The sequence below is a fragment of the Mustela erminea genome, chromosome 2 (assembly GCF_009829155.1).
Source record: "Mustela erminea isolate mMusErm1 chromosome 2, mMusErm1.Pri, whole genome shotgun sequence".
Lineage (NCBI taxonomy): Eukaryota > Metazoa > Chordata > Mammalia > Carnivora > Mustelidae > Mustela > Mustela erminea.
This window is the reverse complement of record NC_045615.1, coordinates 99350590-99370606: the sequence shown is the minus strand read 5'-3', so window position 1 is coordinate 99370606 and position 20017 is coordinate 99350590. Positions and strand designations below refer to the sequence as shown.

Sequence of the window (20017 nt, the reverse complement as noted above, 5' to 3'; positions counted from 1 at the left end):
CCATTTCAGGCAGAAAGGAAGTTCGCATGTTTTCTAAAGACTGTGAGGCTCTCCAACTGCTGTCAGCTTTCCTCCTGCCTAAGACCCTAGGGCACCCCAGGCTTGCGCCCCTGCCTGGGAGAGCTCGGCGGGCTGGGTCTCAACACCCCATGAGCCTCACACACACCCTTGATGCCACCATCCCTCTTTGCTGCCCGGGAGGCACCTGTGCCCAGGCCACGAGGTTGCCTGGGGGAAGAACGCACCCCCAGGACTGCCGTCCCCCGACCTTCCCGACACGGACTCCAGGTGCCCTCAGCAACGTGACAGCCTTCCCTTCACCCACCCTTCTTCCCCGCCGCCCCCGCCCGGGACCTCATGCTACAGGGGCCTCCAAGGGAGGACAGTCCTCACCCACTGAGCACAGCCTCCTGCTTCCTCCCAGCCTCCCCCGGCTTCCTCGCACCCACTACTGCCCCCCGCAACCCCGCCTTTGTACTCACACCCAGAACCTGACTTCTCACCTCTGCCCCACCAGCCACTCGGCCTGAACCAAAGCAACAAGCACATAATTTTTAGTCCCTCGACTTTTATTAAGAAGGAATGTAGGTGCCAAGAGCACCTGCCTCGGTTTTCTCAGCGCCACGGGGCTCTTGGCAGTTGCTTCCCGAGCCGGACCTGGGGCAGCTTTCCAGACTCCCAATCCATCCATCGGCCCTCCTGAGGGGCTACCCAGAGATGGCCCCAGGGCAGCTGCGGGCTCCTTGAACACTTTACACTCTGGAGGAAACCAGAGGCCCCTGGAGGCTAAGAGGCAGACCACAAGCCCAGCACCAGGCAGAAGACGCATGCCAGGACATGCCAGGACGGCTAGAAGGGACCAGACTGACAGGAGTGGAGATGAGGCTGAACGCAGCAGGGGGATGCATGGGCAAGGCCGTGCTGGAAACCAGCAGGGGATCTGAGCAAAGTCAGCTGACCTAGTGGGCAAGCTGAGGGAAGGGCAACCTGTGTGCAGCTGTGAGCAGAAAGAACCCAACGGAGCAAAGGCCAGAAGCAGGGACAGCAAAGGGGTCTGTCTGGGGAGGGAGGGGAGAGGGAAGAGGGAGGGAAAGAGAGCAGGAGAGGGAGGGAAGGGGAAAGGGGAGAGGGAGGGACAGGGAGAGGGAACGGAGAAAGACAGAGGAAGGAACTGTCTCAGGAACAGGAAAATCTGTAGGCTTGAAGAAAAGGCAGGGGCAGCCCAGGGTCCCTGTCCCAGATGCACCCTGGCCGCCCCCAGCAGCACAGGGGTGCTGAGAACTGGTAACAGAACATCCCACTACGCTCATCAAATGCTAATATCCCAAAAAGAGTTCAAAGAGGACCCATGCTGGCAGGCTTCCTGTGCAGGGATGCAGGGCACTCCCTTCGCTGGGACCCTTCCACACAGTAGGTGAGGCTGGGTCCCTGCTGTCCAGACTCTTCCAGGTGCCTGGGTCTCTGCCCTTCTGACCTCCACCCCAGGCCACCTGTTTTAAGAGGCTACCTCAAACTGTGCTGCCTTAGGGGCTGTCCTGGGGTCCCCTCCATGGGGTCCCCCTCAGAGGCTGCATTCTTTTCCTCCCCACCCATTAGCACAAACTCCTCCAGAAGCAGGGCCCTCGGTCTTCTGAACACCTACGGCCCAGCACAGTGCTGGGAGAAAGACAGAGGACAACCTGTCCAGAGACCTAAGCGCCCAGCAACAGGGAGCCCGTCGCTCTGAGCCAAGGGAAGCCAGGCAGCCATCCAAATTAAATGCCTTTGCTGCAGCCGAAGTCGCACTATGGGAAATGCTCTTAGTCAGTTCTGAAGCCAAAGAGGGCTCTGAACATGCACAAGATGACCCCGTTGCACAAATCGTGTGTTTGCGATTCTGCATTTTTATTTGCAGGGAGGGGTAACAAGCACACAGCTTCGTGAGAAGAACACAGTGTCACTGGGCTGGGCTGGCCATGCAGCACTGAAACACGCCAGAACCCCCAGCCACCAACAGGAGTGAATGTAGGTGGCTGACACTGTGGGCTTGAACATGGGGAGGAGACAGACAGACGGAGCATGTTATCACGGTCACATGGCCATGGCTGTGGTCCAGCATCGGCGGTAGACTCCGTCTCGCCCCAGCTCCAGGCATGGGGAGCACCGCCTGACCACTGGCAGCCACGCCGGAGATGGAGCCGAGGCTGGGGCATGCAGCCGGGCTTCCAGAAGAACCGGAGGGCCCTCCCGTGCACCTGCCCCCACGTAGGATGTGGGAGAAACAACCCACCTGGCTCCCATCACCTCAGACCATGAGCAAGGGGCCTCTCAGGGAGCCTGAGAAGTGTCGTTCTCTCCAGGGTGGAAACAGGGAGAGGGCAGAACCCCACGGCCCTCCACCACTCGGCACTGGTGCTGAACTATCCCATGGAACCACTGCGTCAGGGGCTCATGTCACCACAGGCCGTGACCCAAAGCAGCCAGTCCAACCCCCTCAATCTCACAGCAGAACATGGAGGCCAGAGAGGCGCCCGCTCACAGTCACCCAGCGGGGACTGGCCTGTCACTTCTTAGTTACAATTAGAACCAGAAACTCCGAACGCTGAGAGTCTCGACGGAAGGTCATCAGTCACGGGGGGGCCAAGCTGTGCCTGTCTTGCTCACGTCATGCCCCCACCCCTCCCGCAGATCCCAGCACACAATAGGTGCTCAGTCAGCACTTCCTGAAAAAACGGATGCTAACAAAGAAGACCTTAGCTCAAAACAGAGACCAGATCATCTGGAGGTTTTTCTAAAATGCGGGAACGTAGAGAATTTAAGAAGTAAGACTTCCAGCTGATATACTGCTCCGGGTGTGTGAGACAGCGTCTAGTCAGAAAGCAAGCCCACTCCAGTGGTTTTCACAGGGAGAACCCCCTGGAAAGAACAGTGAACCAGGCACCAGAGACACGGGAAGGCAAACAGAGGCCCTAAGAGGTCTGAAGACAGCCACCGTGGGAGGTGGCTATATCCTGGGACTGGGACAAGGACACCAAGAGGGAAGGAGAGATATAAACTCAGTGGCCAAATGAGGACCAAGACCTGGGAAGAGATGGGGCCATGCTGGTGTCTGAGGGGCCAGGAGATAGCCCCCAGGGAGGAGGGGGAGCCCAAAACTGAGCTAAGGGTCTACAGGGGGAAGAACTGCCCACTCACTGAGGTGAGAAGTGTTGCCGTGGCAAAAAGGAGAGAGCAGACAGGGAGGGACAGGGCCCTCCCCCTCCCTTCTGTCCACTCCCAGTGCCCCTGGGGGCAGAGCCTGGTGACAACCCAGCTGGCCAGGGGTAGGGGACACAGACACCAACATCCAGGAGCTGATTGCAGAAGGGAGGCTCTAAAAGTAAATCTAATTAAAGATACTTATAAAGGAAGTCATAAATTTTTACAAAGAAAACAAAGCTAAAATAAATGGAGAGAAATACCATTTTCATGGATAGGAAGACTGAATATTCTAAACATTTCAGTTCTCCCAAATCAGTCTACAGATGAAAGTACAACTGCAACAAAAATGTTGGTAGCATTTTTGGACAATTTACAAACTTACTGTGAAAATCTACATAAAAGAGCAAGGCTCAGCATAGCCAAGATAAGGTAAGGAGATCCAGCATATCAGATATGAAGACTCATTACTGAGCTGCAAATGTAAAAGGAAAGTATCATTGGAGGTGTGGACGGTGGGGAGTAGAGCCCTGAGAAGCATACGCACACACATGTGAACACGTGATGCACAGGGGCACAGCTGAGCCACATGGCAGAATGAATTTTGTGCTCTAACAAGAGCAGCAGCTCCAAAGTCATCCCAAGAGAGAAAAAATTAATTTGCCAATCACCTTATTCCACTCATAAAGATCACTGCAAACATTTTTAAGAAAAATTAAAAAATTTAAAAAAAAAACAAAAAAACAAAGAGGGCACCTGGGTGGCTCAGTCGGTTGGTTAAGCATCTGCCTTCAGCTCAGGTCATAATCCCAGGGTCCTGGGATCAAGCCCCACATCGGGCTCCCTACTCAGTGAGGAGCCAGCTTCTCCCTCTGACCTTCACCCCACTTGTGGTCTCTCTCTCTCTCTCTCAAGTAAATAAATAAAATCTTTTAAAAAAGAAAAGAAAAGGGAGAGGGAGAATCTTCCTGACCTCAGGTTAATGATGAATGTGTTATATCAACACTGCAAATCAGAAGGAAAAGACTGACAAGATGGTTGACATGAAGGTCAAGAACTTCTGTTCAGGGGCGCCTGGGTGGCTCAGTGCGTTAAAGCCTCTGCCTTAGGCTCAGGTCATGATCCCGGGGTCCTGGGATTGAGCCCCACATCAGGCTCTCTGCTCAGCAAGGAGCCTGCTTCCCTTCCTCTCTTTGCCTGCCTCTCTGCCTACTTGTGATCTATCTGTCAAATAAATAAATAAAATCTTAAAAAAAAAAAAAGAACTTCTGTTCATGGAGACCCCACAAAGCAAATGAATAACACAAGCCATGAACTGTGTACATGCAATGCCATCAGCACAGGGTCAACAGCCAGGATCTAGAATTCTGACAGGTCAAGCAGAAGAGACAACCCAAGAGAAAAGTGGGCATCAGCTTAAGCAGGTGCCTCAACAATGAGGAATATGCCTCTCCAGGAGCAAAGCCATGGTGCACTCTCACGTCTCACTGCTAGACCGGTGAAAACTCAAGAAGCCTGGCCAGGCCGAGTGTTGGCGAAGACATGCAGCGTCAGTCTAGGCACTCACAGTAGTGGTGAGGGACTGTCGGGAAACTGAGGCATGGGACCTGAACCCACAGTCTCCCGGTCTTGGACTGGTGATTGGGTTATAGGGGAACAGGCACGGTAAACTCCAGGAGAAATTTACCTGCCAAGGGTAAGTCCTCACATTTCAGAGGTGGGGCTGGAATACGTCTAGGGAGAACCTATCAAGCCTCCACTCCCAGAGACATTTATCTACACTGCAAAGGGTAGGAGGGGAAACCCAGGGTTCACCCCTCTGTCTCAAAGGATACTTGCTTAAAGAGCCAGGGATTCTCTCCCCTCTCAAGGGAGGAAAGAAGAGGGTACAACCTGTGTATAAGTGCCCCAATTCCCATTTACAGGGCTTCTTGCCTCCAGTACCATGCTGGTGTGCAGGGTGATCCCTGACATGACTGTCCCTGCAATGGGCCAGAGGCAAGGACTGAGCACCGGGAACAGTGTGCTTGTCATAGATCAGTAATCAGTAATCCAATCTGTCCCTGCTCCAGAGACCTGCTATTTCCAGTCAATACAAATACAGATATGAAAAACAGCACGGGCCGTTACTTGCAAAGATGGACACGTACTGCCACGGACCAGCCATTCCACCGTGGACAGACCCCGGGAAACCCCGTCATGCGCACAGCCCGAGACGGAGATGGGTGCAGGGTGTCCCCAAGAGCAGCTCCCACCATTCCTTCTACGGCTCGGGGGAGTGTGTATGAGAGAGCGTGTGTGTGTGTGTGTGTGTGTGTGTGTGCACGCGCCATGAAAATAAATGAGTGGCAGCCGCACACAGTGTCCCGGGTAAATCTGGGAAACGACACCGGACAAGTGATAAGGCATCTTCACAAAGCTGAGAAAGAAGCACGAGGACAGAACAGGTGACCGTGCGGAACTCGAAGGCTCCTGACTCTGGTAGGAACATGGTGGCCACTTAGCTCTGAACACTCACTTTGCCTGGAAACCACAGGAAATCTCAGCAGGATAGTCAGCAGGGGGCGCTCTGTGTCTGTCCCTTTGTTCCCAAGGCCTCCCTGAGCTCCCCAGCCCTGGGCCCCCCAGCAGTGCTGGAGAGGGGACCGCCCCTGGCCCCCAGCTGCCAGGCCAGGGTCTCGGGTCGCTGAGAGCCTCCTTTCCTCATGATCTGGGGCAGAGAGGGATGCCACGTTGCTCAGCATTGTTTCCACAGGGTCACGAGTAAAGCTCTCTTTGCAGAGGGACTGAAATCCTGGGGCCTTTGCCCTGGCCTTTTTAGGAGTTTCCAGGTTTTTTTTACAATCTATTTTAAAACTTCCTCTCATTGTACTAGAAGAAGCACAGAGCCATTCATGGGACGTAGAATGCTCCCTGCGCTATGGGTGAGGAGCCTTTTGCTGACTGGGCCACAGAACACAGACGCCGCCTTCTGGGGCCAGGCCTTACTTCACTCTTATTCAAAGAATTCAGAAAAATAATTTTTTTCTCCCAAGGGATTATTTTTAGCAAGCAAAATATGTTCCTATTCCCTTAATAAAAAATCGAAGTACAAGAAGATAAAACTAAAATGTCCTGGACGGTCCCCAGATTTCCCTTACCTGCCCCCCCCACCCCCGCTGCAGTAACTATGAGTGGGGGGTGTTTCCTTTGAATTTGTTCTAGATATTTATATATAAACATATGTGCACTTTAAAACATACAGGTTTACTTGAGGGGTGCTGAAATTTTTACACAAAAATGGGAATATATTAAATATAGGTATTTGGGGGATCTTTTTTTTTTTTTTTGGAAGATTTTATTTATTTATTTGACAGAGAGACAGTGAGAGAGGGAACACAAGTAGGGGAAGAGAAAGAGGAGGAAGCAGGCTCCCTCCTGGGCAGAGAGCCCGAGGTGGGACTCGATCCCAGAACCTTGGGATCATGACCTGAGCTGAAGGCAGACGCTTAACTGACTGAGTCACCCAGGCGCCCCAGGACTGTTCTCTCTTCACCTCTACTGTGGAACTGTGTATGCACACGTGGCCGAATGGCTCACTGCAACATGGGTGGCCTCCCTGCTGCAGGGGCCGTCCTGTGACCCGCCTGACCCACATGGCATGGCAGACATGGGAACACAGCGGGGCCATGACACTGGAGCAAGGGTGTGACGCTCTCTTGTCCTTCAGGGTCAGGTCCAGCAGGTGGAGGAGGAGAACAGAAGGAACCCAGAGCTCCAGAGGGGCGGTGCGTGCACCAGCCAGCCAGGGACGCAGTAGTCTCCGGGGCTTAGGCCACTGGTGCAGTCTTGCTGTGACCCTGCGCTAAAACCTATGCTACTTTTAAATGAGCACACATAGTCTATGGTATTTTTCCAGCACTTTCTCATCGTATTCAATCAGAAAGGTAATTATTAGGCGCCCACCAACACTGCCGGGTTGGAAGTGACTCTCTCCGGAAAGTTTACCCCACTGACTGGCAAGTGTCCCCGGGGCACCGGTCCTCAAACGCCATGGTTTCAGGATGCCTGCACCCTCTTACAAATTACTGAGAGCCCCAAAGAGCTTTTGTCTCTGTGGGTTCCATCTACTGATGTGTTCATATGAAAAAGGAAACTGAGGAATTGAAAAATATTTCTTAATTTGTTTCAAAATAGCAAATCCCTTGGATGGTATCATAATGAACCTACTTTCATTTCACAATTTTCCAAAATCCACTATGTGCCACGTTTCAGAATGTGGATTTTGCTACTTACCTAGATATTTTAATTAATATCATTCTTAGGATATCAGTTTTCAAAGACGCAGAATTCCATATTCTAGATTCAAAATAAATGGAATGGAATCACTTTTGATGCTACAGACAGCATTTCAAGGTCTTGCACGTTTCTCTCTCACATGGGTCATGGGCTCCCTTCTGTATCTACCAGCTACAGACACCAGCAAAAAGAAAAGCAGAATAAACAAAGTCAGCAACCATCCGCAGGGGCCTCTCTTAGGGTCCGACCCCCAGGAACTCCCTCCTCCTGCTGCCTCCTACTTCCTCTGGCCTCCCCAGGCCTCCCCAGACCAGAACATTCTGTGACCCCGGGGCTGGCGCTCCGCTGTTAGCAGGATTGGGAGCGACATTCCCCGTGGCTTACTGGCTTCCAGGCTTCCCCAAGAGTGGGGCTCCCCAGGCCAGGATCTGGACTGAGACTGGGTGCAGAGGATGAGGACGCAGCGACAAAAGCAGGGGCCGAGGCCGACCCAGGATAGCAGGCCGTGTGCAGGAGCATGCAAGCAGTAATTGGACAGGAGTGGCGTGTGGGAGCCGTCGTCAGTGCACAGAGACAAGGAAAGGCCATCTTGGGGTTGGGGGAGTGTGTGCCCCTCACCTGGGGAGGAGGAGCCAGGGGGCCATCCAGGCCAGTGCTGCCCCACCATCCCAAGAAAGAGCCCTTGGGCACAGGTGGCCAAGACTAGCTCCAGGACAGCTAGGCGCTGAGATGCGTCTGGGGGTAGGCAAAGCTCCAAACCAAAGCCTGATGGAGCCTCTGCCAGCAGCATGGGGGAGGGAGGGGTCAAGGTCAAACAGGAGCTGGTTCTGGGTTTGGATGTCTTCCAGGTGGTGTGTGAGTGCTGTGCCATTTTTCTCAGGGATGGCCATCCAGTTTCTGCTCTGTCTCCAGAGGAGCAGCGAGGCACAGTGGCAGGGGCCTCCTGGCCTTGGGGAGTGGCCTCTGAGCTCCCCCTGCCTCTCCCCTACTGGCCTCTGTCCTGCCCATGCTGCGGGGCCTGCCCCAGGGTCCCCGAGGGCTCTCTCCTAAAGCTTCCCACTTTAGGCCTACTTAGCACTTTCCCAGCTGTTTCCCTGCTCGGATCCTGGTGTGTTTTTGGTCCCGGAGCTGCAGCCCCACTGAGACTGCCTGAGTCTGTGTAAAGCAAGGCACTGAAGCTGCCGCTACCACGAACAGGAATGGGAGTAACCCGGGATGCCTCCGCTGCTCCCCTCCGCCCTTCCCAATGCCTCCCCCTCCTCTTCCCGTTTCTGGCCACTTCCCACATTCCTCCCAGCCAGTCCTCCTCATCCCCATAAGCCTGCAGGAGGGACACCAGGAGACCAGCTCACAACCTCTGGAAACTTCCTCTGCTCCAGCAAGGGAAGCTGCGGGATCAGGCTGAGCTAAGAACCAGGAGAACCCATGAGGCAAAGTAAAAAGTAACTGATGATTTTCAAGAGTTATAGCAAGAACCATTCCCAGCTACTTATGAATAAAGATAAAGATGCCTGGCTGGACAGCTCATAGACTCCCGACCTGGGTCCACAGCACCCTGGTAAGAACCCTACTGTTATGTCCCAATAAGAGAGAGGCCACCGCTCTGTTGCAGCCTAAGTCCCAACAGCCAGGTCCTCCTTCTCACGACACTTGTGTTCAAGGTGAAAGGACACCAGAAAGAAGCCTGAGACCCTCACAAATACAGTCACTGATCTCTGACAAAGGAACAAAGGCAACACAAGGGAGCAAAGACAGCATCTTCAACAGACGGCTCTGGAGCCACAGGACGGCCCCATGCAGAAAACTAAATCTAGCCAGGACCCCGACACCAGCAGGTGCTGGCCAAGACGCCGAGCCACGGGAGCTCCCATCCACGGTGCCGGGAATGCAGAAGACGGCTGGTTGGTTTCTTACAAAACTGGGCACTCACCATCCGATCCAGCCATGAAGCTGCTTGGCATTTACCGCAGGAGCCGAGAGCTCACGGATGCACAAAAACCTGCACACAGATGTTAACAGTACCTCTCTCTCTGTAATCCCCCGAACTCCGGAGTAACTAACATGTCCTTAGCAGATGACGGATGAATCCGTGGTGGTCCCTCCAGGTGGAGGAGTGTTACCCGGCACCAAACAGAAGCCGGCTCTCGAGCCCCGAGGAGACCTGGAGGAGCTGGGATGCACGTGATGGAGGGAAGGGAGCCGGCAGGGAGAGGCTACGAGCTGTGAGAGTCTGTCCATGGCATGTCCTGGAAAAGGCAGCATGGTGGGGACGGCAAGGAGATCGGCCGGCACCAAGGCTGGGATTTGGGAGGGGGGAGCAGGTGGGGCATGAGGGGGTTCAGGGCAGTGAAGCTACTGGGTATGAAACCGTTGTGACACATGCACAGTATGTGCAGCACTGAGCGTGACCTGGACATGAGCCGTGGACTTGGGGGGATGATGATGTGTCAGCACTGGTCCACTGGTGGGGCTGCAGACAGTGGGGGAGGCTGTCGTGTGTGGGGGCAGTGGGTACGTGGGGAGTCTCTGTGCCTTTTCAGAGTTAATGTAAACCTCAAACTGCTCTAAACAAATTACAGCTTTAACAGAAGGAAGAAACCCAAGGTTCAAATTGGGACCTTGCTTAATCCTGTTAAAGCGCAAACCTTCGTCCTCTGGAGGACTGGCTGCCTCAGCCGCAGGACTGGGCCCACAGCACCCCACTGAGGAGGTACCCAAGGTCAGAACCCTGGGGGGGGGGCCCTCAGACAGCAGGGCGCCTGGCAGCACAGATAGCTGCCATCCCGCCTGCGCCACACACACCGCCCAGTCGCCCTCTCCTGCACACCGGCAGGGAGACACGTTTGTAGGATGCGTGTTCAAAGAGACAGTGACTTCTCCCATTTCAGATAACACTTACTGCGTTCCAGGCCTTCCCTCCACCACCCACCCCAGGGGACAGGGACGCGGGGCGGGGAGGCTCAGGTGCGCGGTGCTGCCCATGCCACAGCCCGGCCCGGTGGGGGTGGCCGGGAAGGACGGGGGCAAGGGCTGCTGCCCCGAGAACCCAGGCCACCCGTGGCTCGGCTAAGGACTAAGAGAAGGGGCATGCGAGAGGCTAGAGTGCAGTGTAAGAATGGAGTCAAAAACCCACATGATTACAACTGTTTATAACCTTAGACCCATTAAAATGTGCCCATGGCGGATGACAAGAGGGAAAGCCGGGGGGGGGGGGCTGTCCCCCCCATCTCGAACTGTTCTTTAATGCACCGTACAGTGAAAACTACCATGACACGGGAAGGGAATGGGCGTGAACAAAATACTCACCCCCAGCTCTCCTGCCCCCACCCCGTTGTGAGAACAAAATGCGAACACACACAAAAAAGGTATTTTAAAATCACGGAAGTCCACCTAGAAAAAAGTACCATGGAAACAGCCTGAGCCAGGCACCACTCCCCCTCTCACCGGGTCACTCACACGACACCCGCCACCCAGCAGCTCAGCCTGCCCATCCCCGTCGTGCCCCCCGTGAGCCAAGTCCTGCAGGCTGACGCCCACCCTTGTCCTCCAAACTGAGTTCCTGGTTGTGGAGGGGTAGGGAGGCAAAGGCCCCAAAGAACATAGACGGGATGTAGGTGTTCAGGGCACCGTGTCAAGCATGGTCCCCCCACCATCTAAGATGCACCTGAGGCGAGCAAGAGACCACGAGCCACCAGCCCACTGCTGCGACTGGCTGGCATTTCTCTCACGGCAGAATTTTCCAGATGAAGGAAACGGAGCAAGGATCCACACCCTGGGAAATTCCCTGTACCAAAGTCAATAGTCTCTGGGCTTCAGGAATTTTCTGCCCTCAAAAGGGCGTGCGGAAATGGGCTCCATGGGAGCACAGGGACAGCACCTTCCTAGGCCCCCACAGCAGCTCAAGAGGCAGGAGGGCAGGAGGAGGGCCTTGGCCTGGCTGTGAGAAGTGACGTCCCTTCCGCCATCACCTGCCCCACCCTGTCGTTCTGCCTAGGACCTGCAAGAGTGTGGGTGGCGTGCAGAGCCTACAGCACATAAGTGGAACACGCCCTGTGATGGCCAGCAAAGGCCCAAGGGCAGCAGGGGAGCCAGGCCTGGACACCTGTCAATCAGCACACGTCATCCCATCACGGATGGACGGGGCTACAACTCCAAGCTCACTTCTCCTGAACCACACTGAGCAGGCTTACCTTTTTGTCCTCCTTTGTCTTTCGAACTTGACGATGGGGCCCGAAGATGTTCTGCATCCCGAAAGCCTTCCTGGACCAGTCCCTCTTTTGGGCACCGAGCGGGAGCTGTGCCAAGCTGCCCTCCAGCCGGTAGCGGTCGGCGGGGATCTTGCTCATGGGAGGAGGCAGTGTGCCGCAGTTGACACTGGACCACCCATCTGTGGAGTCCGTGTACGACTCCTGGTCGCTGGCATGTCCACACTGCCACTCCTGCAAGACGTGGACCGGGAGCCACCGCTGGCCCAAACCACCACCGTGGCCAGCAGCGCCCCTCTTAGAAGGAGGGATGGAGCTCCGCAAGGAGGCCGGGGGAACTTCAGCGTGAGCAGCGGGTCCCAAGTGCTGACTGAAGTCCCGGCCCCTGTCAGCTGGCGGAGCAGTCTCAAACGGACCCCCCACCTCAGTGTCGTGGCAGAAGGCCCCGTTCCAGGGGGTGCCCCAGGGCTGGGAGCCCCTGCCGCCCATACCCTCCCAGCCACCATTGCCGGGGCTATGCCTGCTCGAGCTGGCCCCCAGGTCAAGCACCAGCACCCGGCTGCTCCTCTCCTCCTGGTGGAAATTCCCGATGCCACTGTCACTGTTGCTGCTGGTGCTGGCATTCTGCTGGGCATCTGCGTCCCCATCTGCAAAGGCCCGCGCCCGCACCCCCTCGATCAGCTCGCCCATGTCCCTGTAAAGCACGGAGATGAACTGGAGGACGGGAAGAGATGACGCCGGGAACTCGAGGCAGCCATTGGTGTCGGGGTCAGCCGTGCACTCGAACCCAAACCGCCGGGCGATGCCTTGATGGATTTTGTGGCTGAATAAGTCTGGATCCACCATGAACACGTGGCAGGAGGTCCGCAAGGCACCTTCGTCCTCATGTGCCAGGCTCCCGTCATCGCCGCTCTGCATGGTCACGAGCCCGAAGAGCCTCCTGTCATCCGGGCACACGGCGCTGAAGGCCAACTTCTCTGCCGGGTACTCGGCCAGAACGGCAGCCTGGTCGGTACAGAGCTGCACTCGGTCATGCAGGACCCGCATGGTCACAAGGGAGTGGATCTTCTGCTCGGCCCGCAGACGTCGTAGGCAGCCGCGAATGGCCTGCAAGCTGTCCGACTCAAGGTTGCAGCTTGTGGAAGGAAGTTCAATGGAACCCAAGTAGCCGACGACCATGGCGACGTTCAAAATACTGGCATCCAACGCAAAATCTTCGTGGTTCTCAGGTCCGATGCTGAAAACGGAATCATCGTTAATGACTTTGGATACTTCCTCCTTAGAAAGCAGGCTGGAATTTGGGTGACTTACACTTTCACGTCCAAGGTCAAAGCGCGCAGCGGCTGACTCAGAAAGGGATCTCTGTTTCAGTTTCAAGGGCTCTGAAGTGCTTGTGCGAAGACTAGGATTTTCAAAAATCATACTGAAAATGCCACCAGACTGCATCTCTTCAACCACTCTCTCTGCTCTGTTGATACCCAAGGCTTTGGAATCAAGCTTGGGCTTCAGCCAGCCTTTGCCATCATAAAACCCAATCTCTTCGTCACTGGAGCAGGACTCCAGGTGGCCGAGGCCTTCACCAATCACCATGTGTAGGACGCCGGAACATTTCCCAATCAATTTCACCACATCCTCATGGGACGCTTTCTTCACATTGATCTCGTTGACAGCGAATATCTGATCACCAGCACGGAGACCCACAAAATCTGCGGGGCTCCCTCTCATGACACAGCTGAGCACACAAGGCGCCTGGCCAGAAAGGGTAAATCCGTAGCCCGCTCTTCCTCTGGCCACCTCCACGCTCCTCAATCGAGGGGGCGCCGGCCCATGAAGCGGACGGTCCACCATGTCCCCTGCCCTATACATCTCTATGAACTTGCAAGACCAAGGGCATCATTCTTTACTCCAAGGGTTCCATCGTTCAGGAAAGGCTGGGCGCTGCCGTCCTTTTTCTTGAAATAATGTCCTAAGGAAGGAAATACATAGTTTGTTATTAAAGAGCCCGTATTTCTATTGCTTATGCAGAGTACCTAAATGTAAGAAGAGAACTCATCACAAAAACCGTGACAGGAAGTCTCCGGTTACCACATAAATGTCGAAGTGAAGGAGAAGCAGTTTCTAGATACAATCAATCCTGAAGTCAGGCTAAGAAATTTCCCTCCACACTAGACCGTGTTTCCCAGAACTGCAGTGAGGCTAATCCCACCTTAGGTTGAGGAATCTGGACTGTCGCAGAACCTGGCCTGGTTTGCCCGCTTTCTCCTGCCTGTCTGGGCCAAAAGGGAAGACCCCTCGAGACCCTTACCATTCAAAGTGTGGTCCGAGGACCAGCAGCCTGGCAGTGCCCAGGAATGGCTACAACACAGGCTCTCATGCTCCTCTGCTGACCCAGCACATCACAGTCTGCACTTGAACCCGAGAGGCAGAGACAGAGCAAGAAGCAGGGCTGGCCATTGACTTGGTCTAGAAAGGCGCCTCGTTGATCACAAACCCCTCCTTCACAAGCAGCTCTCCATCAGGAAAGAGTCAGCTTATATTCTCTCACATTCCAACTCCCTCCCTCGATTACTGTCTTCTGAGCAAGGTACCATGTGGGGAAAATGCAAGAGTCTGAACCTGCCTCAGTCAACCACAGAGGCCACCGACAGAACAGATAAGCCAGCAAAAAGAGCAAAGGAATATACTTAATTGTTCCAGGGGATGACTTCATCATTAAAAGTACTGGTTGTCAGCAAACCTGTGTCAGGGTCCCGAACCAGCCCAGGTCCGCTGACTCCCCAGGAGGACACAGGGGATGAAGCAGGTAGTCGTGCTCACAGCCGGGGGTTTATCCCAATGAACACAGTTGAGGCAAAATCAGCAAAGGGAACAGGTACAGGGTTGGAGGCTTTGGTGGGGATGAAGTCCAAAGGAAACAGGCGCCAGCTGCCAGCATCCTCTCCTGGGAAGTTAGGTGGGACGCGCTCTGTTCCCAGCAGTGCTGAGTGACAACACATGTGGGGTCCCGTCTCCCGGGGAAGCTCATGAGACGTGGAGCAGGGCTCTCACCCGGGCTGGTCCCACAGGCCCCTCTCCCTGGCTCAGCCCCAACCACAGACCCCCACGAGGAAGGAGTGTCGGCGCCGACCACAGCACTGGTGCGCACGGGGTTGGGGGCACAGCTGAGGACCCAAGAAGGCTCCCGATGGCGGACACCTGCACGGGCCTCTCCAGCAGAGCTCCTGTGGCACAAATCCCTTCAAAGATCACTTTAAAAAACAATATAATAGGGGACGCCTGGGTGGCTCAGTTGGTTGAGCAGCTGCCTTCAGCTCGGGTCATCATCCCAGCGTCATGGGATCGAGTCCCACATCGGGCTCCTTGCTCTGCAGGGAGCCTGCTTCTCCCTCTGACTCTGCCTGCCACTCTGTCTGCCTGTGCTCGCTCTCGCTCGCTGTCTCTCTGACAAATAAATAAATAAAATCTTTAAAAATAAATAAATAAATAAATAAATAATAAAAAACAATATAATAGGGACGCCTGGGTGGCTCAGTTGGTTGGGCGGCTGCCTTCGGCTCAGGTCATGATCCCAGCGTCCTGGGATCGAGTCCTGCATCGGGCTCCTTGCTCCGCAGGGAGCCTGCTTCTCCCTCCGCCTCCGTCTGCCAGTGCTCACTCTCTCTCTCTCTCTCTCTCTGACAAATAAATAAAATCTTAAAAAAAAAAAAACAAAAAAAACCCCAAAACAATATAATAGGGGACACCTGGGTCGCTCAGCTGGTTAAGCGCCTACCTTTAGCTCAGGTGTCCCAGGTTCAAGTCCCACATCGGGCTCCTTACTCAGCGGGAAGTTTGCTTCTCCCTCTGACCCTCCCCCCTCATGCACTCTCTCTTTTCAAACAAATAAATAAAACCTTAAAAAAAAACAATATATTAAATCATGTTGTGAAGAGCCAAAACACAGAGATCATGTTAAGGAGTGTACTTTTTTAAGTAATTGTTTTAAAGTTGTTAGGAGAAATTCTTCATCCCGGGAAAGGTCTGCGGTAACAGAAGCCTAATTCCAAGTATTGCACAGCCACACACGAGAGAAGGAGCTGGAGGGACTGAAGGGTATGCTCCAGGGTGACCCTGCTGGCGGACACAGGGACACAGAGGACACAGTGTGCAGCGTGTGGGTTTGAATAAAACCATCCAGATAGTAAGACTGATAAAAGAACAATTTATTTCTAAACTACCATACTATTTAATACCTATGTGGTAATTCGGGAATCATTTAAGTATGATGACTAGACATTTAATACTTGATATTCATCATTAAAAATATGTATATTACAGTTGGCCAAGAATAGCGTTTGCTGGTTTCCTCACTGGGGCTTTTCCAAGCTGCATGGTGCACCCCCCGCCAAATATGCCTCACCCTTACCCCCACCCCCCACAGGGGAACTGGGAAGGAGCCAGAGACCTCACGGCCATGGTCAACTGCAGGCTCCCAACACGGGAGGTCACCCTGGATGATACAGGCAGGCCCAGGGGACTGGCAGGAGGGCCAGAGTCAGAGAGAAGCAGAGACCAGAGGCGCAGGCTGTGAAGGTAGAGGAAGGGCCACAGAGCTCACAAATGGGGCTTCTCTAGAAGCCACAAAAGGCAAGGAGACAGACAATCCCCTGGAGTCTCCAGAAGGAACGGCCTACTGGTAAGGAGGGGGCACATGGGTGCAGGAAACAGCACACTGGGGCCATCACTGCGACCCCTCCCAAGACAGAGGTTGGCCCTGCAGCACTGCTCTGGTAACAGAAAACCGCCTGGTTGACTCCACCAGCCAACAGGAGCTACCTCTATAAAAGAAAGGATTTCCCAATTTTATATGCAGAGTTATTTTGTAATTCATCCAAACACTAGAGTCCCCGCACCTATGATATAACACAGAGTAACAGTCTTCTGCATTTTGGCTTGCACACACACACAAAAAAAATTGTTTCTAATTCATGTAAGTAGTATCTTAATACCTATAACCACGTGTTATGAGTTCAGCCTACAAGTGAATTTTTCCTTAAACTGCATCAGTTAATAGTAAAATGAGCAGGCAGTGAAATTCAGAAAAAGCACAGGGAACAGTTTCCAGCACACACACACACACACACACACACACACACACACACACACACACACCACCCCCACCACCCCCACCCCCACCCCCACCACCCCTGCCTAGGCTTTCTCCCATCTGAGCTGCTTTAGTGCCAGTTCCTAGGTGCCTTTCCTCCACCACGAAAACTCTGGGTGAGTAGGTCTGAGCCACCTGCTCCGACAAAGTCCCTACCCCCACCCCCCCCACCAGGTGCGTCTGACAGGTGCCAACACCTGGAACACCCTGCCTGGAGCTCAGCTGCTCTGGGCTGAATGCAGGTGTCTCCGGATCCGTAGGCTGTTGAAATGCCACTCCCCACCCCCAACCAGTGGGACGGTAATTGGAAAGCCTTTGGGAGCGATTAGGTTCAGATGAGATCAGGAGGGTGGGGCGGTCGGGATGGGGAGGAGGAGACTAAGGCCCTCCCAGCCCTCCGCCCCTGCTCTCCTTCGGTTGAGGACAGTGAGGACACAAGAAGGCGGCCACACGGAAGCAGGAGGTGGACAGTGGACCCGTGGGCACCTGGACCTCGGCGTGCCTCCAGTCGCTCAGCAGGGAGTGTCCTGGCAACCTAAGCTGACAAAGACATCCTCTGATCCAGCCTCCCCATGGCGCAGGAAAGGGAAGAGGTCAGAAAGAGGTGACAGCTTCCTCGCAGCACAGACAGGGGGACGCGAGGGTCTCCTCCTCACTACGCCCACTACCAGGATCAGTTTCTCATCACCAAATGACACGGCCATTTCTTTACCAACATGTCGTTCAGACCAGCAGGAACTAGAAACACAAATCAGCAGCAGTGATGTCTCCTGACTCCTCTCTAAGGTTCAAATCAGGGTCAGACCCAGAAGCCCCCAGAAAGGGGCCCGGCCCTGAGCAGCCCACAGGCCCCAGGGGGCAGAAGCAAGACAAGGCGAACTGCACCCTGTGCTTGGGTTTCCTCTGGGAGGAGAGCGCCCAGGGCTTGGCCTCCATCCCCACCCACAAGGGGACACATCTGTGACGACCGCACCCCAGTTCACCATGACTCTGCCACCAGAGGTTACAGGCATTCCCAGGGCTGAAGACCGAAGCCGTGCAGAACAGCAACAGTGCCCAGGAGCAGCGTAGGAGGGGAGCCTGAGAACTACCAGGCAGAGTACCCAGCATACCGGGGACAAGCAGGAAGAGCAGGAACACAGCCAGACAACAGTAGAAGCACTGGCAGTGTAGGGCCTTACATAGTGCTCAATCCTCAGTATGCAGTACTAAGTGCTCAGTACTAGGTTCTTGGTATTCAGTACTCAGTACTTGGTACTCAGTGACCGCTACTCAGTGCTCGGTGCTCAGTGCTCAGCACTTGTCACCGGCCAGGGCTGTTCTCACGACCTTCCATGTGGTAACATGTGTATCCACAAGCAACGCCACTATGAGGTGGGTATGATTATTCCCACTTTTCAGATGAGCAAATGAACATGCTGAGAGATAACCTGTCAGGGCTACACAGCTAATGGGCATCATGGGTGGACTAGAACCCAGCTCTCTCGAGTCCACATGGAGGGGTCCTCAGAGGAAGCAGACACAGCCTTGGGGCTGGGAGCAAGCCGCCACAGTCCCTCCCACGGCCTAAGCCCTGGCTATAGGAGCCTGGCAGCGCCATACAACCCTTCCGGACTGGGATCCAGCCACCAGCAGGCCCCGCCCCTCTCCCCTCCCCCAAGTCCATCGTGTCTGGGCACTCCCTCCAGCCACCCACCCAGGCACTTCCACAGCACTAGTTCTACCCACTAGTTCCACCAGTTCCACCCGCTGGGGGCCACCTCCCCCTAGCTTCCCCTTGGGAACATCTGCGGAAGACCCAACACAGCCCCCACGCGATCACACGCACCAGGACGCACGCTGACCATCCCCGCATCCCAGCCTCACCCTGTCTGATTCATCCTAGCAGCCCACCACCCGACCTCGGAGAAGCTGTCCCCAGTCCAGGACATGCTTCCCGCTCTCCCCCAAACCAAACCGACCTGGGACCTGCCCTCCCCAACATGGCAGGTCCCCAAATGCCAGAGGACAAGCTTGTGGTTTCTTGGATTACGTAGGCTGCTTCCAGCTGACATCTGCTCACATTATTTACCTGCCGCTCACGGTGGCACAGGCCAGGACTGTGCATGGGACTTGGCCTAGCACAGGGCTTCCCCCTGAGGGAGCGGACCCTTCCACCAAAGACCCCACAGCTCAGGGACAAGGATACTGGCAGGCCACCAATGACTCCCCAGCTACACATCCATAACCCTGCCACTCTGTGAGCTTCTCCCAAGGAACCCAAGGAGCACAGCACACCTCACGGGGACCCTCCAGGGGTCATGGCCCCCACACACTCTGTTCCACAAAATGGCACCACCAGCTCAATCAACCCGGGCCAGGACCCCTTCTCTATGCCCCTGTTCCTTCTCCTCCGAGAACCCATTTCCTCTCTAGACAGCAAAGCCCTCCCTCATGGGTAATTCTCTCTGCAGCTACAAACCCATTTCCCACACTCTCCCGGCTGCCTATCACCCCACTCAGCCCATCAAACACAGCTTTTTCTGGAAGCACCTCCCTCTCCAAACTGGCCTCTAGCCCTTCCTGCCTCGAGCAGTCCCACCAGGCCACCAACAGCCCCACACAACCGCGTCCACAGACACTTTTCACCCTTCATTCCCTGACTTCTCAGCAAACTCCACACACCAAACCTCCTGGGCTTGGCCCCAAGCGTAGGGGCCCCAAGCTCTTTCCCCTCTGCCCCAAGCAATCAGACTCCTCAAGGCAGGGGTCTCCCACATGGTGATCCCCCACCCATACTCTCCTGAAGTTCAGGGGCACCTAAAACTCAACAGTCTAAACAAACTCTTCCCCAAAGCTGCCTCTCTCTCGGTGACAGCCCCGTGACCTCCCCAGACACACGGGCAGGGGCCACCACAAGCAGGGGCTCCCAGAGAGACTCCCCAGGTCCTAACCAGGATGTGCAGACATTCACAAAGAGGTGGCCCCAAGAAAAGGCTGTCATAAACAAGGACCAGTCGCGTGAACAAAGCCACAGACCACACAGGACGGCCCCTGGAGCAGATGGCCTGGGATATGGAAACGGGCGCAGAAGCCCTCAGCCACCAGGAGGGTCGACCCAGAGCTGCCAAGGGGAAAAGTGGGAGTGGAGGGGAAGAAAACACGTGGGTAATTCAGGGACGAGTTTCTCTGCTCATCTGTCACTACATCACCCACAGAAGGCAGACAGAAA

At 54.9% G+C, this 20017-nt stretch overlaps 1 protein-coding gene across 5 annotated transcripts in view; it reads right to left on the bottom strand.

The window, feature by feature from the left end:
• Positions 1-20017, bottom strand: part of RGS12 (regulator of G protein signaling 12) — a 105252-nt gene that overhangs the window by 70523 nt on the left and 14712 nt on the right. For all 5 annotated transcript variants that reach the window (XM_032333683.1, XM_032333684.1, XM_032333681.1 and 2 more), the window contains exon 2: positions 11646-13626. In XM_032333683.1, the coding sequence (XP_032189574.1) occupies positions 11646-13526 (1881 nt within the window). In that variant the 5' untranslated portion in view covers positions 13527-13626. The remainder of the gene's footprint in view (positions 1-11645; positions 13627-20017) is intronic.